The 25,599-nt window shown below is 45.5% G+C and overlaps 1 protein-coding gene across 10 annotated transcripts in view; it reads left to right on the top strand.

The window, feature by feature from the left end:
- The window catches only part of HDAC4 (histone deacetylase 4), a 257,352-nt gene that overhangs the window by 196,853 nt on the left and 34,900 nt on the right, over positions 1-25,599 (top strand). For all 10 annotated transcript variants that reach the window (XM_054069684.1, XM_054069691.1, XM_054069685.1 and 7 more), the window contains 4 exons: positions 4,726-4,983; positions 6,811-6,997; positions 13,346-13,479; positions 20,855-20,975. In XM_054069684.1, the coding sequence (XP_053925659.1) occupies positions 4,726-4,983; positions 6,811-6,997; positions 13,346-13,479; positions 20,855-20,975 (700 nt within the window). The remainder of the gene's footprint in view (positions 1-4,725; positions 4,984-6,810; positions 6,998-13,345; positions 13,480-20,854; positions 20,976-25,599) is intronic.

The following is a 25,599-nucleotide window of genomic DNA, read 5'->3' as shown; positions in this document are numbered from 1 at the left end:
TAAATCCTGTGGCAGAAAACTCAACTTTTTATCTTGCTGTGGTAAAGATGAGTGTTTTGGCTTTAGTCCCCTGGATTTATAATTCACGATACCTCGCTCGAACAGGTAATCTCCCTCTTAGCCCTGAATTGTACTGTTAAGCAGTTTAAGACTGAGCTTCTGTGATCAAATTATGGTTCTTCTGAGTAAACCCCATTTTTAGCACTCTGGAAAGCGAGGTGTTTCTCCTGCTGTGGCATATATACAGCAACAGATCTAGGACAGACTACAGTGCCCCGACTTGTCTGGTGCAGCAGTCTTGGGTGGATGCATTTTTATTAACACCTAGAATTGAACCGTGCTATTTCCTGATTTTTTTCTTCTTTTTGGAACACTTTAACTGTTTAGCTTCCAGTGACTCCTGGAGTAGCTTTTAATATGTAACGTTTCATTTGTAATACCAGCAAAATACAGTGTGTTAGGTTGCATTGAACAACATTCAGGTAAGACTATTACCCTTTGAACGGTTTAAGGGAAGCCTGTTTTTGAAGCATAACTTTGGATAGAATGAATATTGAAAAGATCTCTGGAAAATGTCCTTCAGCATTCCTGCTGAGTGTCTCAGTCGGTTGACTATGAGAAGCAGTTCTGCCGGATGCGAGATGCTGAACATTCATGCGCTTATGTGTCGTCACACCTATTACTGCTTAAATGCTGCGAAGTGGTTCTGGGGGTGTCTGTTGCCGTGGATCTGGCGGTATGTAGATGTGTACTTGATACAATCAAGCCCATAACTCCAAGTATTTGTGGGGAGGTGGAGAAAACAGCTTCTGCTGGTGCCAAGGTGTTTTCTCCTCGCTCCCTCTCCTCTTCCCCTCCGGGCGGTCCCAGTTCTTTGTTTCATTGCAGTTGGGTCTTTGCCTCTCCCCTGGCACCGGCGCTGGCAGTCTCCTGGTCCTTCCCACAGGTAGGCTGCCTCAGACAGTTACCTTTTTTCCCTGCTCTCTCACCACTTCAGCAGAGAAAAAGACCCAGAAGATGTTTCTTTGCTGCAGAAGGCTCTGCCAGCTCCCTGCACGGGCTGTGCTCCACTGGGCCTCTCCCCAGCAGCCTTTATCGTCTCTTTGGTCTATAAAAGTTAAAAATCAGGTTCTTCTTGTTCTGAAAGTTAACATGGGAAGAGTTGTGTCGATAGCCAGAAGAGCAGGGCTTATGTTATCGTTTCCGAGTGATTAATTCAAGCTCTCAGCAACATGTTTTCTTCTCCAAGTGCTTGTCCACGTGCCCGCTCCCCTGCAGGTGCAGTTTTGCCTTATGCTTCTCCGCTGGTGCTCTCCTTTCTCTTGAGCATCCCAGCCGGCGTACCTACTCCACACCACCTGCCTCCGGACTTTCAGTTCCGAGCCACATCCTCCACTTGAGACCAACAGGTTTTGGCTCTCTGTCTCAGAAATCTGGGCAACTGTATTGAGTCTTTTAAATAAAATGATTGTGACTGTGCAGTTTCTTCCATTCCGAAGTCGCTGGCTGTCCGAGGCCAGAGCCTTCAGCAGTGTTTTATGGTGGCACTGTGTGATATCCAGAGGTGACTGTGTTTGAAAATAGAGGAGTAACCTCATTGCAAAGGAGGCAAAGGAAGCTAGAGAGCTAATTAAGGGAAAGAAAAGTTATTTCTTTTGCATTGTGTCAGAGTTTACTGTTTCAGATGCATTTGTAAGCGTTTTCAATGCTGTCTTAACATTATATTCATTCCTTTGCACTTCTGTTACCTTAGATTTTCTTAAATTGCGTGAACATGTGTTCATAAAATTGCAAAAAGGGAAGATTTTTAGGGCGTTTTAATGGGCCTGGGGTGCACATACTCATCTATTATATGGAATATGTTCATAACAAAGCGCTTTCTTTGCAGAACTGTCCTTTAAGAAGAATAGGGTTGCAGCAGCTGGAACAAATGGCACACCAAGAAATTCACTTTGTATTAGGAGAGTAAACTGAATGTTTGAAATGTCCTTGTCATTGACCACTTGATCTTTCAACCTTCATTGTGTTTTTCATTTAATTCTTACATTTTTACAGAATTGGAATAATTTAGAACTTCTAGGGAATTACACTGCTTCCCACTTCCATTAGATTTGACAATGACATTGTAAGTTATTTTCCCAGTAATTACCATGCATAGTTCATAAGTTCAAAAGGTATTAAGTTCAAAGCTTGAGACCTTCGATCCAAGCAGGAAAAAAAAGTAGCAGAGGGTGATTTATGATGATTTAATTATCTTTTAAACAGATTATAGTCATGAAGCCTAGGGGAGCTTAAAGAAAATTGATGGAAGAACTACCGTTAGCTTAATGTGGTGTAGTTATCTGATGTGCATTACAAGTAATGAAACTGGGGAGGTGGGGGGCAGGGTGGGAAGTACCTCACAAAAATCCTTGGATCACTGAATCTTTTAGGTTGGCAGGAACCTCATAAGATCATTATGTCCAACGGCCCCGCTCGAGCAGGATCAGCGAGGGCATGTCACCTGACTCCATATGCAGTTGGGTTTTGAACGTCTCCCAGGATGGAGAGTCCACAACCTCTGTGAGCAATGAAAGTGAGGCTTCTTCTGGATGTTTGAAGAAGGCCTCAGCTACTTCTGCCTGGTCAGGAGGTCTACAGCAGTCTACCCATTACAGGAGCGCTCATCTTGTCTTGATATTTAAGTTGTTCGCTGAGTCCAGATCCATACCAAGGCACAGAGCTCCGTGCATACCTTCTTCTCCCTTACATAAAAGGCAGCTTTCCCTCCTCACCTTCCCAGACTATCCTTCCTGAGAAACGTGTATCCCTCCATCGCAGTACTTCAATCATGTGAGTTACCCCACCCCATCTCCATGATCCGAGGGAGGTCGTAGCTCTGTAACTGCATACAGACTTCTAATCCTCCTGTTCGGTCCCTGTGCTGCCTGGGGTAGTGTTTTGAGAGGCACCCGCCCCACCATGCCGCTTGAAACCTTCTCCATCCGGCTGATCTCCAGGCTCGCACTCAGAAGGATGTCAATGCCACGTCCTTTCTGCTCGCACCGCCCCAGGCCCTGGGCCTGCCTACCCTGTCCTGAGCTTTCTTAGGAGCTTGTTGAGGAACCACTCCTCCCTTGCTGTTTCTAGTTTAAAGCTCTGACTCCCACCTTGGCCAGCCAGTTGGCAAAGGTACTTTATCCCTGTTTAGTCAGGACAATTGCATCTTCCAAGAAACTGTTGACTCTCAAAGACACCCATGGTTGTAGGAACTGCAGCTCTCTTGCCAGCAGCAGCTGATTGTTGATCAGTACGAAAACATCGTTTGTTGTCACTAAGAGAGATGGGCTACACTCTTCCTCTGTACTGGGGGCCCAAAGGGTCTTACCTTAAAGCACCTAGGCAAGATAGCGCCCTTCTCCGTGTCCTGCTTCTCTCCAGAGTCAAGACATCGAAATGCAGTAATCCCCAAAGTGCTGGAAGGCCCTGCATCCTGGTCCTTGCAATGCTCTGGTTTTAAAAGCTTTGAGCCCCAGCTATTTGAGGTCCTCTGCTGTAGCTAGGAGCAACCTCTGGCTGTCCTTGATGTGGTACTTGAACACAGTTTATCCTTTACATTGCCTTTTGTCTGCCTCGATCTGCTTTGTATAAGTTTGCTTAAGTTATATGGCAGAGCCTGTCCTCCTACGGTTGGGGAAAAGAGACGTAGTTTCAGAATTAAGTCAGTGTTCTTCAAACAGCAAGTTACTTGCAAGTAGTCACTCCTCCTGCATGTGTTCCTGCATGTGTAACTGTGTTTTGATTTAGTTTATTAGATTTAAAATCAATATCGCTTTTCCTACCAGTGACCTAATACTTATTAAAGCTCTGCTCTTGCAACTTCCAGAGTTCAGCAGTTTCTTTATAACCCTATGAAACAGTACAGCCCGAGCTCTTTTAGAGAAAGGAAATCAATTTATTTACCTGTGCTGGATCTAAAAACAGATCTCTTTTTTTATTTATTTTTTTGTTCCAAATAAAAATCATAACCAGTCTGAGACGGGAGAGCTGTGAATTTTATCTCGCTGAGGCACTTTCAAACAATCTGAGCCTGTGTGAATTATAGTGACTATTATATTGTTCCCTTTGTTTTAGTAGCTGCTTCCAGAGAAGCTCACTACCTCTTGCTTAGAAAGATCTGGTTAAAATGGTGCTACTCTTGCAGTTTCTGCCTGAAGAGATGCTGTAAGCTGAGTGTCTTCAGTTTCCTCCTGACTGCACCAGACTGTGAGCTTCAGAGGGCTCAGTTTCTAAGGCAGCCTCTCAGATAAAATTCAGGAGGTGATTCAAGCAAAAGCTGAGAGAACGAGGTCGCAGAAACACTCTCTAGAGGGTTTGTGTCTCTTGTCCTCTTTTTTCCAGAATTTAATATCCTAGTGTATTGCTGGTTGTTGTGTTCTCTTGTGTGGGCTGGTGAATGGAGTACATTCCATAGGTGTGTAGGCTCAAGAGGCTCTTGCTTCTTCTGAGGGAAAATCAACTGGAAAATGAAGGGGCCGTCATTACTCGGGACACAGCATTCGTAGCGCTTAATGCCAAGGTTGACCTGACTTTTCTCTTGAGTGGTTGCTTTGGACCTGGTTTATAAGATAAGAGCTATAATTCACGGTTGCTCTTCTCATGAGGCTGGTTCTTTGAGGATAACAGTGACTTTTACCTGCGATGAGTTATATTTTACTTATCGGTTAAACTCTGGCGTGTTTTCAGATTATATCAAAACCCAACGAACCAGCCCGCCAGCATGAAAGCCACCCCGAGGAGACAGAAGAGGAGTTACGAGAACACCAAGCCCTTTTGGAGGAGCCATACAGTGACAGAGTCGGAAGCCAAAAGGAGGCCCCAGGGCTGGCCAACATGGTGCAAGTGAAGCAAGAACCCATCGAGAGCGACGAGGAGGAAGCAGAGCCACAGCAGGAGCTGGAGTCTGGGCAGAGGCAGGCTGAGCAGGAGCTGCTCTTCCGTCAGGTGAGCTCGCAAAATGGCAAGTTTGGGTCTTGGTTCTTTGTAGAAGATTGTTTGGTTCTTGGTATCCACCTTATAGTGTTCTAAGGAGGAGAAGCTCGGGGGAAGCAGGTTTTGAGGGTTTGCTATGTAGAGAAACCTGCAGGTAAAAGCAGTGCCATCCTCCGCTGGTGTCAGCATGTTGACACAGAAGTCCTGGGTAGGAGAATCTGGATCACCTGCACAAAGTACAGTCAATGTGTTGGCAGCCCCTGAACCGCATCCCGTTCGTTTCTTCGGGAGGACAAAGCCTGTTTTAATGTTTTTCAGCGCTAAATATTAACAGAGCATTTAGTTCAGTAGAATTTAGTATTTTAGAATATTTAGCATAGTAGATTTTATTTTGGTTTTATGTTTTTTTGCCAAGAAAGATTGGACCGGATGTTCCTTGAGGTCCCTTCCAACCTGATATTCTATACTTATATGATTTGTAAAACAAACTGAATGTTCCAGAGAAGGCTGGATAAGGGAATAGGGGACAAGGCTTGTTGGAAGGGGGTTCTTTCTTCAGGACCGTACAACCCAGAGATCGCAGCTGTGTTGATTCTTTATGGTAAACACCAAGGCTTGTGGATTGCAAGCGATAAATCCAATAACAACGTAGCATAGTGTAATTTTCCCAATTACACGGCAGTCTCCCAAAAGCTTCCTGTTGTGGCAGCAGTAATGAAGATGAGAAGGTTGCTATTCTCTTAAGGCATCAGCGCTCTGCTCATCTTTGCACCCCTTAGCACTCAGGATCGGACGGTACTTACAGCCCTGCGTAACCCCTGCGAGGGATCTGCAGCCAGGAGCAGATTGCTGTAGCCGTTCCAGGGTGTAGCGCTCTGAGCAAATCCACAGCCCTTGGCTAGGGAAAGCGAACCTGTGCCAGGTTTGCAGTTGCCGATGTCTGTGAATCAGGTGCAAATGGATGTGTAGTCATTTACATCTCCCTGTTCGCTGCTGTCTTCCTAGCACTGCGGAGCTGACTCGCCTGTCCCATTCGAATGTCTCTGGCTGTTGCTCAGAGACCACATTTTCAGTTCCTTACTGAGCAGCGTTATCTTTGTAACTGTGCCACCTTGAAAGGTCAATGCCGTTGCCAGCCACACTCGTGCAAAGTCTTATTTGATTTTTACAGTCCCACCTGAGCCTCATTGCCTTAGTAAATAAATAAATAATCTGAATGTATCGTGCTGCTAGTGATGGACCATGGCAGTCCCGTTCCTCTGCGAGCACAGCACCCCTGCCCTAGGCCTGCATGCGTGGTCACACCTCGAGAGTCTTAAAAATATTATATCCTCTGCACTCGCTTTGCCTTAAAGAGGAGAGGGAATAAATAGAGGAAAGGGGAAAGTTGTTAGGCTGTGGTTGCAGCATGGCAAGCTGGAGCGGCCATCCCTTCTGACCAAGAGCCTGCCCAGCTGGTGGTGTGGCTGCGCAGAGAGCACCTCTGCTGAAAGCTCCTGCCTGTGGTCCCGTTGAGCTGTGCTCATTGCCTGCTCTGATGCCTCACGGTGTTGAATACACCACTGCAGTGGTGGAGAGGCAAGGGGAGAAGGAAGACGTAGCCAGACCCAAGGGGAAGATGGGGCTGCTTCTGTAGATGACCTAGACAGCTTCAAGGCTAGGGTTGAGCACCTTGCGTTTGCACTCTAGAAATGTTCACACCTTCATTTGCTGCATGCACGTGCATGCGCTCATTGATCAGGGAAGGGAGTCCGAGCCTGCAAACTTTGAAAACATAAAAACCCTTTTATGAAGGCACCACACAGGCTTTCAGCAGCTGCCTGCTTCTTCTCCCTGCAGCAAGCCCTTCTGCTGGAGCAGCAACGTATCCATCAGCTGAGAAACTACCAGGCGTCACTGGAGGCAGCTGGAATGCCCGTCTCGTTTGGAGGGCATCGGCCTCTGTCCCGTGCACAGTCCTCGCCCGCTTCGGCCACCTTCCCGATGTCCGTACAGGAGCCACCCACTAAGCCAAGGTTCACAACAGGTAATGTTTTGGGGCACCGGAGGCTGAAGCGGTGGGGATGTGGTTACCGTTTTGCTCTGCGTTGTGCTTTTCTTCCCTGTCCCTGCAAAGCCATTGGTTTGGGGGCTACGTCTCAGCTGTGTTTGGGGACGCTGTAACGTCCTGCCTTCATCAAGGACAAGATGCACTCGTCTTACGTCTTGTTGTCCTGCTTGTGCGTTCCCCAGAGAGACGGGCACCCTACAGTCCAGACAGAAAATAAAGTCCACAGAAACAGAGCACAGTCCTTTAATTATGTATTTCAACCCCCCCTCCAACGATTCATATTCTGTGACAAGGCTGATTTAGATGCAAGGCGGAGAGAGGCAATGTTATTGAAAAAGGACAGCATGCCAAATGCAGTGTCTGTTGGCTGTATTTTCTGTACCTTCTCCCTTCCCTGCCCAATCTCATGCCATAAGTTATCCATTCCGGGCTCTGTGCCAGCCTACCCCTCCTGCTGAAACACAATCTCTGCCCAGGAGTCTTGCCCGTAGTTTAGGTGTAAAGGGAGACGAGTTGATTATTTCAGGTTGTCAGAGTGCAGAAATAAGCTGAGGGGTGTTTTCTTACCTCTTGGGCAGTCTTCTCGAAGGACAATGATGAGTGCAGTTCTGCATTTGTGTAGTGAAAATGAGAAGTGTAAAAAAGGCTTAAATTCCCTCACAAAGGTTAAGAGTGAAAAATAATTGTTCTTCCTGAATCCTGACAACCAGCTTTTTTCCACCAAAATCCTTTCTGCCAATTCAGTAGCCTTAGTAACAGATAAAGTTAATTTATGTGCAATTTCTCAAGTCCTGTGCTGGGTGATGAGGTGGATTTATTTTGAAGTCCGCCTTCTTCCCCAAATGTCAGGCTCTATTTTGTGAATGAACAGTTTGCAATGTGATGCGTGCCCCGAAGAGAGGAAGGAAAAAAAAAACCCCAAGAATGCCCAAATAAGATCAACTCATGATTTTGTGTCTCTTTCACTTATCCATTTATTCTTATTTAGCCCACACTTCCTGCATCATTAAAATCAGCACTGTGAATCGGGTTTATTTTCAGACACTGCTATAGTATAGTAATAGTGATGTGTTAAACATGACTGTTCCTCAGCTGCGAGCTGCAGGGTGGGACGCGTGTGCAGTCAGCTCTGTGGAAGCCCAGGCAGTACCTCGGTTTTGCAGATCGGCCCCTGAAGTCTTTTGTGGTGAAGTCTTTTTTTTATTGAAACCTTGCAGCTCAGGAAAGCGGCATTTCTAATGCAGCCCGTTATAGCAAGATTGTTCTAGATCTTGGCTTTCACCAGGGATGCAAAGGAGGGCAGTCCCCTGGCTCGTGGTCAAACCAGATGAAATGTGAGCATTTAATACACTCAGCCCCCAAACCTTGGTGTTTTAGAAACAAGGAAGCCTGGCCCTACTTTAAGGGATTATTCATTCCTTCTCTTTCCTCCCTTCTCCTCCTCCGGTATTTAAGTTGCCTTGTCAATCATACACAAGACTTTGAACTTACGATAACATTTCCTACCAGAGGATATGAGTTTGACTCAGACGTGTGCCTCTAAATTTAATTTAACTTTACAGAAAATGGTAAAAATGCAGATTTTGAGAAGGGTGCTCCTTTGAAAGGACGTTGCTTTTATAGAGCACCACGCAATCCAGTGCGATGGTATGAGAATACTTAGCATGTTTGGCCTTTTAAATATCCTCTTCATGGCATTTATCCATGTTAAGACTCCAAGGGCTTTTTTCTTCCATGGCCACCTATCTCGGGCAGTTTTCTGCCAGGTGAGTGGCAGAGGCAAAAATGCAATAAAATGTTGTCAGGGGAGGAAGTGTTGGGAATCCACTGGCACTGGTGAAGATGCAAAGGGTGGAAGGTGAGTTCTCACCTTTGTACTGGTTTAGTTAACCAGCACTATCTGCCTAACAGTGGCGGGGAAAGAAGAGCCTGCTCCTCTGTGGGCGTGCAGGTGCAGGGAGGAAAGGCGGGTGTCTCAGCTGTCGCGCACGTGTGTGCGAGTTGGATTGCTGATGTTTTCTTGAAGTCGTCCACGGTGTGTTGGAGATTGTGCTTTTGGAGGTGGATACTGAAGCTTAATCACTAGGATTGAACTCTTCTTTGAAAGGCAGGAAATTAAAGTCTTGAGTATTTTTCAAAGCAAGCTGTGCCAAAGTGCATGAGGCTACTTTTTCACTCGGAAAATCCATCTGTTTGATAAGTGACTGCTTTGGAGACCGATTCTAACGCAATCATGTGTTTTGGATTTCAGACAAATTAAGATTTGAATTTTTGTGATCATTTTGTGATCGGGCTGCAAAAAACAAACTTCATTGAGTGGCCCAAATGAAGCCAAGCACGATCACTCTAAACACAAATGTGGCTCTGAAGAGATCATTTATTGTCCAACAGACAAAAGAATTGTTCATCACTTTCACGTTTGGGATATTAAATAGAAAAGGCTAATGCTTTCTCTGGACAGAGTTAGGATGAGACAGCTGGAAATTCTGGGGTTTATGTATAATTTATTTTCCCGTCTCTCTCGGTGACCAGTACCTGAGACTTCAAAGGTACAAGCAAAGAACAATATAATACACCTCTCAAACATGATGTGCATTTCTCCACATGAAAGTGAAAACAGTGCCCTTCCTGACTTCTTTAAGCAATCAGTTTTATGTCCCGAGGCATGATGTTTAATTTGCCTTCCAACCAGCATATAAAAAGAAAGTTAGTCCTTGAACTTGCCCTCACTAGCACAAGTAGCCCCCTCGACTTTAATGAATACTTCTGCATGCAGTGTTCTACACACTTGAATGAGACTTCTCAGGTTAGGCCATTAATTTGCATAGCTCCAATTATCCACTCTCTGATCTTCTGTAAAAATGGTTCCACAAATTATTCTGATGTTCTGCATTAAAGTATTTTTCATTTCTGATGAAGGCATTTATCCTCTCCTGTGCAGAGCAATATAATTATCTGAACCTCAAATCATATGTTTGTTCTGCCAAGAAAAGCGAGTTGGTTATGCTTTAGTGCTGACCTTTAAAAATGATTGTTCTCATGTCTTAAAGAGCATTGCTTCCAGCACCACTTAATTTAACTTGTAATAGCCAACGTAGTTTCATATTTGAAGTTTAAATTGCCAGGCTTTCCTTTGTGTGTGTGCGTGTGTGTGTGTGTGTCTTTATCTGAGTGTCCCCAGCCAGAGGAAGGAACTTGGAATGGTTCCCTTCTTCCCAGTGGTTTGGTTTTATAGAGTCATGTTGAGTGACGTGTGAGTATAGTACAGAAGCACTTCATTGTGACGCTGCTGCTACCATTGAATGATTGGGAAAGAACTTTATAGATCAACCAGGTACTACAAACCCTGCTGTGGTCCCTGTTGACAAGTAGGCGTGAGTAGGCATCTACCACCACCTCTTCTGCAAACCTTTCTGTAACCCCTTCACCTGCCTACAGGAAGTAGGCTCACCTGCCAAAACCCGCTGTAGATGTTCCCATGGATTTTAAAGGCAGTGTGGCTCTCCAGCGCTGGTGAATGCAGATAAGGAGGTGCTGGTTTGTGTTGCTGGGGATCTTGCCCACAGCTGCCTACGTTTGCTCTCACCAGTGCAGCTCTCTAAGCTGGTAAATACCACTGCCGCCTTTGACACCAAACTTCCTCCAAAAGACCTGGGAGATACCTGGCAGATCTGCCGCACTGTAGGAAGACAAGGGAGGAATGGAAGAACATGAGGTCAGTGGTTTCGTCTCTGTTGGCTTCTGCCCTACCAGGCTCTAGGGTTACCCAGGGATAAAACAGAGAACAAAACAGAGACATTTAATCTGGCTAGGCATTGCTTTACCTAGAGCTGCATCGTGATGGTTTCTTGGGAACTGCTATTTAGAACCTCAAGACGTGGGAAAAACACCCTTAGAAAAGAACCTTGCAACACAGATTCACATATTGACTGTTTAAACAGGCTTAGACCCCTTCAAGCTTTGCGGTGCAACAGTATAAATCACTGCCAGGTTGTGCCCAGCTCCCAAGCAGTGAAAAGATTTGTTGGAACAAGTACATTAAGCATCTTTTAGGGATCCAGGAGGTGAGAAAGAAAAGGTTGCTTAAAATACACTGCTTTAAAATGCTTGACTTCTTTCCCACAGGCTCATGAATGAGCCTTGGATTTATCTCCAATTTGGAGTATCTTTTACAAATGAGGTGCAGCTGCTTCTTCTTAGCTTTCGTATTTTACTTTTCCCATTTCCATGAGTGAATTCTCTGATGCACTCTCTTGCAGAGCGCCTGTGGACTGAAGGGAGGCAGCATTGCACCTCGACAAGTCCGCAGCTCTCTGGTGAATGTCTTGCTGCTTGTCCCTCTTTCTGTTTAAGTTCTGGGCTCGTTGTTGACTGTGTTCATATGTGTTGAATCAACACGTGTGCACCTTTTGGCTTTAAGTCTATAAAGCCTATTTGTAGGCTCTGTAGCTACATCTGGAAGTTGGAAAAGACAAAACCACTTTCCTTTGTGTAATATCAAGACTCTCACCAAACCTAGTGCAGTCACATATGGTCTAAGAGCATGACTACTTGGGGGTCTTCGGGGTAAGAAGGTCTTTGTCAAAATGCACAACATCTCCTGAAGATGAGTCTCCTTCAAAAAAAAAGTTGACCTCAGAGGCAAGGTTAATCTGCAGTAGTTTAAATGAACTCAGGCTGGGAAGTTCTCATGGATGGCCAGCCCTACCACTGGGTTTCTTCCTAGGTGGCGTTTACAGTACTTGGCTCTGCCTGGTAGCTCCTAACGAAGTTAGATGCTGTGAATCAAACGTGAGAGACCTCCACAGTGCTCTGGACAATCTCATTTAACTGAACTTTGGCTAACCCAAAGGCTGTCAGTTAACCAGTGCTCTATTCTGTTCCTAGAACTGAATGAGGTTTGGGTTTTGTTGGGTTTTTTTTTCAGTGTACTCACCTACGGCGAAGTGAGGACCTGCCAGATACCTTCCCTGAGGCTGAATACCTGGAAGTGTCCGTGCCAGGGTTTGCCTCAGAGGGAAAAGCTAAATTTTTCAGTGGCAGAACATGCCTACACTCAGTCAAAAGCTATGATAGCAGCTCGAGCCAACCTGGAGTACATGCAGCAGCATGGTGCTCAGCTCCAGGCTACACGTCCACGTGTGTTCTCAGAGTCTGGTTTCTTACAAGTCCCTTTGAACTCCACGCGGTTGCAAATTGTACTGTTTATCCATCCTTGAACTGGCTACATGAAACCCCGCTCTGCGAGCTGCGTATGTGCTGCCCAACACAGCATAGATGTGCTCGGCTGGGATTTCGGAGGAGTGATACCGCTTGGAGTGCAGACCCTTTAACAGCAGCATCTGGGAATAGGTCCTGGTTTCGTTGCTAATTCAAAAGCTTTGGATTCTCATCAAGACTTTTGATTTGCAACTTTATACTGTGCTTTCAGACAGATATTTCTTGCAAGAAACCCTACTCCTTGGGAAAAAATAAAACAACCCCTTTTGTGCTGTTTTCTGGAGCTTTTGGCTTAAGGGAAGGTAAATTTAGACATTTAAGTCTGTATCTCTTGCTTAAAGTGAAAAACAGTTCTTTTGTCCCCAGGACTGCATAGCTGAGGAGGACCTGCTGTTTTCCTCCAGTAGAACATTGGCTATGAAATCGTAACTCTCCTTCCAGAAACATACCCAGGCAACTCTGCAGCATGAATCAAAGTCTCCTACGCTGTTGTCATGCCATAAATACTTGGTAATACGAGGGGATTTAGCTGCCCGACTCCTGCTCAAAGGAAACAACACTGCTAAATACCTGCATATCGTGCTGAATAATTAGGCCCAAGTGTGTGCTAATAGCCTTAATTAGCATGTTGTCAAATAATGTTGATGCAAAGACTTCAGCACAATCTATTTTATGAAACAGTGCCTGCTAACGATTTATTCCTTCTGGTTCTTGATCCCAAAGCCTAGAATCATTTCAGCAGCCGGGATGTTGCCAGTCGGTCCCTGGACCACATTCCTACATTGACACCTCAGTACTCATGCTGATGCTTTCAGTTGTCACCTCCTTCTCTTACTCTCACGACTTCAGATGTTAATGACTAATCTCTTTTGGGATCTGTTGGGGATTTCCAGAGGAAGAGATCGTTTCCTCCAAGGAGCATCTTGGATTTTCCTTTCTTAGAGCTCTGTGGTTCCTGGTAAAGCACAGAGTCTGTCTAGAAGCGTTGCAGTTGAATATAAAGTACTGTAGTAAAAAAAACCCCTAATGTTTCTTTCCATATATCTGGCAAATCTTTCTTTTATATTTTTTTAACTGAGAGCAATTTTGTGACCTCTGCTGCAGGCCTTGTGTATGACACCTTGATGCTGAAACACCAGTGTACCTGTGGAAACACAAACAGCCACCCCGAGCACGCGGGGAGGATCCAGAGCATCTGGTCCCGGCTCCAGGAGACGGGTCTTCGTGGCAAGTGCGAGGTAACAAAAATACTGGCAAAGTGGGGGATGAGGCAGTGGATCTGGCAGAAAGGGAGAAGTTGTATTTGTCTACCTGATATGACTGCTGGATTAGGAGCATTTTGGGGGGGCCGATTCCTTGCCTGGATGATAGCGTATTTTCCAAACCTGCAGCTGGGGCTGCTAATCGCTACCTGGATGTGCAAACTTTATACTGCATTCTGGCTTCAGGTTTTTATAGCTCCAGCTGCTGGCAGTCTTTTGCCATATGTGGCCTAAATTTAATCCATTCCTCGATGACTGCTTACGCTTGTGCTCTGTCAGGAGTACTGTTCTGGTGATCCGATTTCATCGCATTGCGATGGCTGTTAGAAATCTCATGAAACGCTTGAAAATGCTTTTGCCAGAGGTTGGGTTGCAGTGAAGCTGCTTCTGCAGTTTTAGGTCCTTTTCCCTGTAATTTGGAAGTGCCTACCAAGCGTTGGAATTTGAAGCAGCCAAAGATAAGAGCAAGACCTGAAGTAACCATGTTATCACTGCAATCATTAAGCATCGTAAGACCAACAGGTGGAGGGCGGTGATTCAGCCCCTCTGCTCGGCTGTCATAAGACTTTTTCCAACCCAAACCTTCTATGATTCTGTAACAACAAAAGCTGTGGTACAACAAGTTTGTATTTCTGGGGTTTAATAACTTTTAAAATACTCTTTGATAAGTAATGGTCGACGTACTGTGAAGATACTGTTAAAAGAACAGAGTGCTGTTCTATCACAAGAGGTTAAATTAACTTCCTGGGACACACGTGTTTTAGGGGCACAGCAAGCTAAGAGAAAAGCTTAGATACTACAATAAAAGATTAAAGATTAAGAATAATGATTAATAGTAATTATTATTCGCAGCTAATAATGCAGTGATGATAAATGGTGGTGTGTGTTCATTGGTTCTTTGAGCATCTGAAGGGACTGAATCACACTGTATGTTTGAGTGCTGTCAGCATCTGGCTGGAGATATTTTCTGAGCAATCAGAAAAGACATCCACGTGGTGGCAGCATTGCCATTGGCTGCAGTTCCCTGTCTTACCCTCATTCATCCCGAAAGAGTGGCAGTAAGAACTTCAAGCCTGTTTCTGTCTAGGGAGACCCATTTCAGTCAATTTGGGGATTATTATTTGGGACCAAAAAAAAGTACCGCACTGCTGTCTAGTGCCCATTTAGAAGCAGAGTTAAATCATGCAGTGCAGCTTGTCTTGTCACACAGATGGATATTCTTTAAGCTGTGAAGTTCTTCGTTGTATGATCCTAGGTTGTTTTCCTTCTTTTGGTATTTTCGGTTGCTCCTACAGCTGGATTTTCACCTACTTTCCACCTGTGTTTCCCTTCTGACCACTGATGACATTCAGCCTCATCTTTGACTCTTCCTTTCTCAGAAATCTATAAATATGTGTTAGCTTTCTGCCTTAGTTCTGGTGTTTTCTTCTCTGTTGGCTTTCTTTAAGGTCTGACCTACCATTTCAGGATAACCAGCTGTTCTAATTGCACTTGCTTCTCTCTCTACTTAGTTTTCCTTTAACTCCATTGTCTCCTACTCCTGCTCAGACCTGCTTTAAAGTCTCCATCTTTAACTTAACTTGGACTTGATGGGCGCAACCTTCCACTGTTTCTCCATCTCCTTCCTACCTCCACACTTCACTCTTCTGTTCTTGATAGGATTTTTTATGGGGACACTCACTTTCTGTTGTCCTTGACTGATGTAATTCTTTTCCACATCGCGAAGGTGTTTGGTCACTTCCCTGCCTTTCAGAGTTTTTCTGAAGATCCTCAGTTAGAAGGTATCTATTAGTGACCAGATCTAGAGTGAGGGCCCAGAGAGGGTTTTCCTTCAGTGAAGATTACCTCCACATCAGATGCACTTACATGGCAAGGAGGCAACTTTTTAGACACGAGAGATCCGTGCTGCTAGGTTGGAGCGCGGTGGTGAGCTGTTAGCATTGCCTGAGATGATGGACTTGTCTGTGTAACACAAGGCTGGGAATGCTGGAGGCAAAAAAAAAAGCTTCATTCTGTGGGACATATTTCAGTATATGATCGATTGAAAAGGAATTTTGAAGTCTGGCCTAATAATTTATGATTACTTTTAATAAAGGTATTAGTTTTTCAGCTCCATACAGGACAGCAAGAACTGTGCCCTCTATCCCCACCCACAGCAGCGAGCATGTGATGTGCAAACTTTAGCAGAACATGAGGATGGTGACACTCTCTACCAATGCAGCCTGTGGTGTAGCTGCAATGTTTTATGGATTATAACAGTTCCATCTGCAGAGCAGCCCTTCAGGCACTCAGAAAGAGGGGAATACTTTCGGAACTGTTAGTAGGTCTACACTGAGTGGGCAACACCACCTGGATTAGAGCACACAGAAATTTGCCGGGCTGTGCACTTTTTTTTTTCCTGAGCTCTTGTTTTATTCTGTATTATTTTTTTCAGCCGATCTTGTTGGCTGACACGTCTGTGCCTGCTCGTTTTTATCTTCGCTGTTGCAGGTCTGTTGTCCTGTGCCTCAGATGTTCTGAGCCGGTTAAGTAAGCCCAAGGGCCTGATGTGAGAATTGTTTGTGATTATGTTGTTTAATCCAGTTCTTACAACTCATATTTGTAAAAGGACGGCTTGAACTTTGACATTTCCTTATCCTCATGTTTCCCCTTCCGTCCTTAACAGCCCTTTGCTGTGGTCCGGGTGTGGGTATATTTTGATCCTGTTGGTTGCGAGTAGTTGCTCGATACAGATTAAAACCAGAGCACTCTGCGTAGCGCATAATCCCATACACACTGTGTGGGATCAGACCAGACTCTGCTGGATCCCTGTCCTCTTCCAGAAGGAGTTTAACAGCTCTCGTTTACCCCCATGAGTGAACACTGAAAATAAATCCCAGCTCTGCTTTCTCGTGCAAGCTCAAACACTTCTTGATATCTTTCTCCTGAAAATGTTCTTTTGCCGTTTCTGTTGCACACGTGCCCCAAGCCAGAAAAGGGCTCGCAGCAAAATGGTTTTATCGTGCATGCAAACAAATGCTTGCTTTGAAATTTCAGAAGCCGACTAAGTGAAAACCTGTTTTCATGAGGCAGCCGAAGGGCTTCTAGACGACCTGCCGAGTGCTGAGTTCCTACCGTTTCTCTTGGAGGCAATAGAAGTGATCCAGGAGACACATGGACATTTTTAGAACAGAAAAAAGCACATTGCTTTCCCCTCCTCCACCTCTCATTTTTCAGCAGTGAAACAGATATGTGTGTGCGAGAGTTGTCCAAAATCCATTTTACATCCGGCTGAGGGGAAAATGTGTGCCAGATTTGCAGTTTGATAGGTAAGAGTCTGGCAGAGGCGCACACGTTTAAAGATGACCCTTTGGAGTGAGAGCGATGATTCAAGCTTAACGACAGCTGCGTTTTAGAGTATTGCTTCTTTAATTAAGTTACCTTTATAAAATACGGCAATTACTCTGGTGTACGTTCAGAATTCGAAAGCAACAATTACACTAATTGAGGCAATCTCAGTAAAATACTCTGCCCCCCAAATGAAACCCCGCAATCACGGTATAGAGTAATCCTCCCAGGCTTCATCAAGCGTCCGAGGAAATCCATCGGTCGTGCTGTGTGTTTTAGAGGTAATCAAGTCCCCGCACTGCTCAACGAGGATGGGTTGATTTTCTCAACCAGGGTCCATCTCCACCCACATCTTGGCAGCGCTCCTGCGTTGTTTAGAGCATGAGGACTGCTAGCTGAAGGTTAATTGCAGCTGAGGAGGACTAGCATGAAAAGCCAGACCCTGTCAGAGCAGAGTCGTGTCCGCAGCATTCCTGGCACAGCGTCAGTTGGGTGTCTGGCTGGGGGCAAGATGGGCCGGGGCAGCGAAGCCTCCAGAGCTGCTCCACGCCCAGGGTTTCCCATCACAAAGCACAGGACGTGGTGGTGGTGGTACCTAGGAAGTCAGTCTCTGGAGAAGCTTGATAGCAGTTTTCTTGGCTTTTTGTGGCTTTTTTGGAGCTGCAGTTGGAACAAGATCTGGCTCATGGTCTCTCAAGTTTCATAGCCTCTCCTGGTGAAACATAGAGTGAAAGGGCGGATCAAATGAAAGCTAAGGGACTGGCATGGGTCTGGGGTTTTGTTGGGTTTTGGGGTTTGTTTTTTTAAAATACAAAGGAAAAGCTGGCTTCAAGGACATGGATGAAGAATGCAGAAGGATGTGTATAAAGCAGTGGGAGAGGAGAAATGTTCTGGTATTCTGGAGGTCAGGTTTTGTGTAGAAAAACGCACAAAGGAAACAGGGTTAAGAGCCAACTAGTTTAAAAAAAGGAGCTGGGTTAAAAAGCCAGCTCCTCAGCGGAAAAGCTGGGTTTAGCAGCCAGGAGGGAGATTAGACAAGTGATGGGGTTAATGTAAAGTGAGCGAGCTCAGTAGGCAATGCAAAGCCCCGAAGATAAGAATATCAGGATTTAAGACTTTTAGAAAGTGAAGAACTGCCCGAATTAGGAGCATGGACAGCAGGCGGAGCCGTGGGTTGAGGCGCAGATCATGATGGGTCTGGAAGCTGGACCAAGGGATCTGTTTCGTTCTCCAATTTTATTTCAGGCGGATTGAATTAATTCTCTTTGTGTCTTTGTGTTAGAGCCAAGGTCAAAGCTTGTGGCATATGAGCTAGGAAATGAAAAGGTGCAAAAACATCTCAAGCATAATACTTTCTAACCAGACAGCGCTTGCTGTGATGTTTCTGATCTCTATCTGTTGCAGTAAGTAGTGGCTTTTTCCTTGACTGTGTTTTACTTGCGACACAGAAGGAAGTTCTCTGTCTGCTTGTAGTTTCCATTCAGTTACGGGTGTCACGCGGAGGGGAGGATGGTGTTGATACCCTCCTAAAGAGCACAAAGCTTGGGCATCTTTGTAGGACAGTCCTTCCCCGTGCCGGGGAGCTGAAGCTGTTCCCTTCCAAGCAGGAGCTGGCAGTTACTGCGATGGGCTGCCGTTCTCCTGGTCTCTTCACGTAACGCCAAGAAACACAACACGCTATTTCTGTGCGTCCCCTAGATGTAGCAGCTGAAAATGGGTCAGTACGTCTTGTTCAAAGGAAAAGACTTGGCATATGGGTTTGAGGGAAGCTGTAAAAGCCTGTAAGGGGGGACTGAGGCAAGCTTGCCGTGAGCTGGAATGGAAGACAGGATGAAAGTTCAAGGGGGATTTGCCAGATATTTCCATCCCTTCTGGGTCTAGCATTTTTGTGATTATTGCCTCTTTAATGGGATGCTGTATTTATGCCTCGTCATTAACCTCAGGAAATGCTAGGTGGTGGAGAAGAGCGCGGAGAGAATGAAAGAGGAACTGGAGAGCAGAAATGCCAAAATGAGGGGAGGCAGAATGCTGCGGTGCTCCTGCCGTGCTTTGATTTTGGCTGCCTTTTGCCTCCAACAGTTTTACAAAGTGATTTCCTGTGCACTTTGCAACACGTGATGGAGGCTTATGCCGAAGGTTTAAGACAAAAACATCCCTCGACTTTGTTCTGCAGACTGTGCTTCAGAGGTGGAGGCACCGGAGTCCCCGGGATGCTCAGGCTGGGCCAGGCTCCAGCCCGAGAGGGCGGCGCGGGGAGAAAGCAGACACTGCTTGGCTGGAAGTGCTGATGCCTTTGAAGCACCCTGTCTCTTGCACTCTCCTGCAAAGTGAGCGGCACACGGCAGAGCTTTCTGAGTGCAGCAGCTCTTAGGAGCAAGAGGCATAGTTTGACATTCGCTTCAGAACAAGTTTTCCATTTGAAAGTCTGTTCTTTTCAGGAGTGTGATTTCTTTTTTCCTCCTTTTTTTCCTTCAAGCTATCCATATTTTTTTTTTTTTGTTCTCATTACAAATTCTGCTTCTCCAGGAACGTGGAAGTCTAAAAAAAGCACCTGGCTTCCACGAAGGCAGAGTGAAGGCTGTTCGGGAGCTGCATGCACTCCTGGATGGGCTGCGCAGCGGGATGCTCATTGCCGAGGCTCACATTTTGGGTGACCTTGGGACCTCTGCAAGAGACTTTCAGAGCCTTCCAACATTTTGCTGTTAGCTATTTCTATTTTAGCGTTACTATGGCAGAGAGGAATAATCCTATCATTCCTTCTGTAGGAAACAACCTCCTGATGTGACAACTCCTTTTAAAATGTTTTAGTCCAAATCACGACCGAGCCATATAAAATACATAAAAATATGACGTTTTTATATGACCATGTTCTAAGCCATAGAAAATACATTTTCTTTTCTTTTTTTTTTGCACGCTTTGTGAAGCAAAGCAACCCATATTTCTAGATAACTGTTTCCCTTCTCTCAACCTCTTGGCTCACCCCAGCCTCAGAGCTTTCTCAACTCTCTGCCTATTTTCCCTGCCAGCCTTTTGGAGATAGTTGCAATCTTCTAGTTAAAAAGACAAGGAGTTTTTTCCACTGCTGGGAATCGGATGCCTTCTCTGGTGTACTTCATATCCTACCGGGAAGCACTCACTCCTGTGCAAGAGGCCACGGCGTGGTCCTTGCATGCCCAAGATGTAACATCTCCAAGTAGCACTTTGCTCTTACAAACATATTTTCCATCATAAATGGGTAATGGCAGCGAAAGATAAGCCCCAAAGTTATAGAATCATTTGGTTGGAAAAGACTTTTGAGATCGTCGAGTCCAACCATGCTGCACCCTTGGACAAAAATCGAAGAAGATCCCCAGCTTGTAAAATGTGAAGTGAAATTGGGTCCTGCTGACATCAGTAAAAGCTTTGCCACGATCCTCGGTGCACCCAGGGCTGGGCTTTGCTGCGCACCTGCCCTTCTGGGATTCAGCTGGCAGCAAAAGCAGGGATGAGATATTTGCTGCAGTACTCACTGCTCAACCTGCATCATTGTACAAGAAAACAATGTTCAACAAATTTAATCTTGTTGGAGTTCCAAGATGGGTTTTAGAGCAGCAGAAAGTTTGTAACTGAACCTTAATTGCTGGAAGGTTCAGGTTGGAAAGCAGCGTGTTTGGGAGGAATTTTTAGATCAGCTTGATATCGTGGTGGGGATGCCAGAGGGTGCTTTGGAGGGATGCATCTTTTCCAGAAAATCACTTTTTAATGGCTTATAACTGAATTCCTGAATATTCAGTAGTCGAGCAGTACCTTACTCTGCTGTGTTTTTAAGACAAGCATAGTAAAGATGACTTCATATGTCAAGCTAGTATTTCGAATAAGAGATTAAACCAAAATCTGTCGTACAATGAATTTTTCTGTTTAGGAACCTATCTAGGTGTTTTGCTCACTGTCTTTATGATTTGCCATGGGGAAAGAAAATTTCTTTCATAATGAGAGTTAAGCAGGTAATTGGTGGTTTCATCACCCCTTTTGTTTTCTCTTTCAGTGCATTCGTGGAAGGAAAGCAACTCTAGAAGAGCTGCAGACAGTTCACTCAGAAGCCCATACGCTGCTGTACGGCACAAACCCTCTGAACAGACAGAAACTGGACAGCAAGAAACTCCTAGGTATCGTTCCCTGGGGGAGGGTTTCCCCCTTCCTGACCTCCAGCTCTCCTGCTACTGCTCTCAACCCTGTCACTTCGCGGTAGCAGTGTGGACATGGGGCTCCCTCCATCCTCAGCTCTGGGTGGTTCCCAAGAGGATTCTTCCCACCTTCATAGCTAAAACTTCCTTCCTTTGATGTCTTCAAAACTTAAAAGGAGGTTTCCTTGAGGAGGAAAGGTAATTCAGACGTGTTATTTTATCATTGGACTCTCTGCTCTGCGTGTTAGAAAGTTATCCATTGCTAGGTAGGAACTGGAACACCCTCCTAAGGGCCTGGATCTGCAGCACCAGCCGGCTGTACAGATATCAACAAATAGCTGTCAGTTTTGTATGAATAATCCTCAAGAAAGATATGAGGGCCTCTTTGCTAGTCTTAGATTTGTTTAATTTGGAGTAAGATTCTTTATCCCTTTCACTGGACACTGGATCGTCCTGAAACAGCGCCTTAAAATGTAGATATTTCCCCTGCAAAACATCTTAGGGATGGGTGTTTAGGTAACCAACGCCACCCCCCAGCAACCAAACCACATTGTTTTGAGCACTTTACCTCTGTGGAGACATCGTCATCTCCCTGTACATTGTGCCTTTTTGCTGCAGGAGGTAATGGGCTGGAGAGGCAGTTTGGGAAGTTCTCACGTGGGGATCAGCAAAAAGACAGTTCTGGAACTTAAAAGTTGAGAAAGTTTATTTTGGGATTAACTTGACTTTGGGTGATATAAAAGGGGGATTAACTTGATGGCCTGCATGATGTAGTAGTCCCAGCAAAGGAGCTGGAAAGATTTTGCAACATATTCAGTATGTACATTAGATCCCAGAGCGGAAAGCTATTAGCCACTTGTTTAAACATGCAATTAGCACTGTATTTATAGCTAACTTCCCACCTCTTTAAAACCCAGAGAAACAGAAAGTAGGCACTTCTGGCTGAATGATAGCGCAATTAGCATGTAAAGCTTAAAGAATTTATGATGTGATATACTTGGTAGCGTGAAACTCTCGCCTTGCGTAAGGTGTATCCACCAGTCCAAAGAAATGGCATGGAAATCTTCCCCAGTAGATGTGAGAAGGCTCCTTGTTTGCAGTTGCACCATCTGATTTCTCCGTGAATTCTTGCACCGTAGCACTGAAGCACTGTGTAAGAATGTATGACCTGAGCATCTTCTGCAGTGGGATCCAGGCAGTCCTCCAGCATCTGACCCATTGGCCCTCTGGAGACACTTTTCTGTTCCTTCTTGGCACAATCAGTATCCATAGTATCACAGATACATTTGGAGATAGAGTTTGTTTGGTTACCATTGGATTTGAGCATACCCAGGTCTTGCTGAAACATTCCTGATGGTTTATTTAGAGAATCTAAGGGAGGAAAAACTTTTCTGTAGAAAAACATCCCCCAACACACTGCCAACCAACGTTGGTTTTAAATTTCTGAGGCTACAGACGTAGACAGGAGGTCAAGTCCCTCGTCAAGTCCAGTGGGAAGGGCTTTCCATTAGCTGAGCTGAGCTTAGACTTTGTTGCCTAAACCCATTGGCACTTTTTTAGTCTTGAGCTATCAGCAGTGGAACTCTGCGGGCTCGCGTCTCCGTCTTCACCGGGACAGCAGTGATCTGCCTCTTCCCCCCGCCCTGCTGTCGCACGTGGAGCTGCCTCGGCGGGTACTGACACTCCCGCCAATCGCCAAGCTTGGAGAAGAGCTTCACCATTCAGTGTGGCTCCAGTTATCCCACCAGGCAGGAGAAAATAATGCAATGGTTTGACAGCTGGGGTCTGGAGGAGCAGCGTGGCGAGCCAGACTGACAGGAGGAGTGAGCTGTGCTGGGATTCCTGCATAGCATCCAAGGAGAAGTTCTCCTTTGGAAGTAGAGCAGGAAGGGTGATGCTGGCCCTAAAATCAGTTTCTTAACTTGATGGCTTCCTGGATCTGAGTGCGGATAACAGCCACTGGTGTGTTGGGAAAACCTCCCTGAAAAACCTCAGAGTGTGCGTTTGTGTATAGAGGCGAAAAAGCCCGTAAGCAGCCCCATTCGCTCCTGTTCAGAGTTTAGAAGGCTTTTAAATTTACAAAACATCTTTGTGGGGTTCTTCTAAGTATGTTAGAGGGTAAACGTATGGCAGATTTGAAGTCTGAGACCAAAGCTTTGTGTGAGGCTCACATATGCAAATGTAAGTTTGTTAGACTCAGTGTCTTGACATGTGTACGACTCCGGTGGCTGACTCCCTGTAAGCTCTTTGCCTTTGATATGTCTATGAGGAAGAAAAAATATGAGAAACCTCAGCCTAAAAGGAAGAGCTTGTAAAGCTGGGGGATGAAAACAGGGGATGTTTCTTTTAAGCTTCTGCAAATGATGAGAGGGATGTCCCTTCATCTGGCAGCTCTTTAGGAGAAAGCGGGAGGGGGGTAAATAGGTCAGGTTTTTCAGCATTGTAGTTGTGTTGTGGCTCTCCTGACAGCCTGAGCAGAGAATGGATTGAGAGCAGCCCTGAAGACAAGGACTTGGGGTGCTGGTAGGTGAGAAGCTCAATGTGAACCAGCAAAGTGCACTTGCAGCCCAGAAAGCCAACCATAACCTGGTTATGGCTGCATCCAAAGAAGTGGGACCAGCAGCATGAGGGAGGGGATTCTGCCCCTCTGATATGCTCTGGTGAGACCCCACCTGGAGCCCTGTGTTCACCTCTGGAGCCCTCAGGAAGGACATGGATCTGTTAGTCCAGAAGAGGCCACAAAGATGATCCAAGGGCTGGAGCACCTCCCGTATGAGGACAGGCTGAGAGAGTTGGACTTCTTCAGCCTGGAGAGGAGGAGGCTGCAGGGAGACCTTAGAGCAGCTTCCAGTGTTGAAAGGGGCTACAGGAAAGCTGGGAGGGGATTTTTGTAGGGAGTGCAGGGGTGGGCTGAGAGGTAATGATTTTAAGCTGAAAGAGGGGAGATTTAGATGAGATCTTAGGAAGAAATGTTCTCCTGTGAGGGCGGGGAGGCCCTGGCACAAGGTGCCCAGGGAAGCGGTGGCTGCCCCATCCCTGGAGGCATTCAAGGCCACATTGGATGGTGCTTTGAGCAACCTGATCCAGTGGGAGGTGCCCCTGCCCATGGTAAGGGGGGGGGATGGGAAATGGATGGTCTTTCTGGTCCCTTCCATCCCAAACTGTTCTCTGATCCTATGATTCCTCTTACTTCTGCAGTTGTCTGGTAGCTCATTACTTCTGAGTCTTACTCCTTTCTTCATTACACGTGTAGGAGTGACTCGCGGTGGGAGCCCATTCCAGTTACATTCCCTTGAAGGACCTGAGCATCCCAAAGTGGTGCTTTGCTGTGCTTTTTATCATGCGGGTCTGAAGGTGGTAGCCTTCAAGGCAGGTTGCAGGACTCTGCGCTCAGAAGCATTGCTAAAGCCATTGAAAGTCTGAAGATGAAAATCATGGCTCTGTCTCTCGTTTGACAGTGTTAAACTTCAGAACCCGTTAGCAAATTTCAGCTTAGGCAAATAAGGCTGCTTTTAATTTGTAGAGAGCAATCATAAATTGTTGTCAAAAAGATAAATATTGAAATAATGAGTGGATTAGCAGTGAAAGATGTGACAGAAGGTCCGAAGCATGATGAGCTAAGAACTTTCATGTGGATCTCATCAAGGCATGAACCTCACTGTGCACTCAGATTAATGATACAGATGCATTAACTCCGCTTCCAGTCACAAGGGTAACCTATGTGCCTGCGATGCGTTTGACACCAGCGTGGTCCTCAGTAACGTCTGCCTGCCATCCTGGCTAATTCAGGCTCTACAAAGCCGGCAGTTAGCATTTGAGGGAATTCATTCTTTCAATATAAACATGACCAGAACAGGAACCTGTTTTGATGAAGGGGAAAGAAAACCCCCTCAGCACAGTTGATTTCACTATTAGTTTTTGTTACATTTGAATAGGACTCAGGCAAATCGATCTCGGACAATGTAGTCCGGATCCTTTACCGTGTCTGCACGCACATATTTCCTTCTCCCTGTTTGCCCGTAATGCACAGACACGCGTAAAAGTCATGTGTGTAGGCTGGTGATGGATAGAAAACAGCGTGTTTTTCTTTCAGAATAGGGTTTATCGACCTGCAGAACTTTGAATGGAGGATAATTTGCTGATGTGCAATCCCACAAAGTGATGTTACAATTCTTACAGATGCAAAATCAGCCCTACAGATGGGTTTCTCCATTTTTCTCTAATCCTTAATGCTGGCGTTGCTCTTTCAGTCATAACACGTTCTGTTTGCTTACCACCAGTTTATTTTTGTCTTCCTCTTTTATGGCACTCATGCTCTCCGAAGTCTTCTAGTCGTCTTCTGTCAGTCTGCAGATGACTGTTAACTAGTTTTTTGGGTTTTTTTATGATTTCCTACCCTCCTTCAGTTGAAAGGAATTAAAATGTTCGTCTGAGAAGACATGCTGAGCAGTTGTTGGTAGCGTCTCAGTCATTTATAGTCAGCGTGACTGCTTGAAATGCAGGACAGCACACAAAACTTACAAAACAATAAGTGATTTATAGAAGGTTTTTATATTGGAAAGACTTTTGAACACCCCAACCGTGTGCATTATCTGTGCATGGATTG

This window comes from Cuculus canorus, chromosome 6, assembly GCF_017976375.1.
Source record: "Cuculus canorus isolate bCucCan1 chromosome 6, bCucCan1.pri, whole genome shotgun sequence".
In the NCBI taxonomy this organism is placed as follows: Eukaryota; Metazoa; Chordata; class Aves; order Cuculiformes; family Cuculidae; genus Cuculus; species Cuculus canorus.
This window is presented reverse-complemented; position numbering and strand designations above follow the sequence as displayed.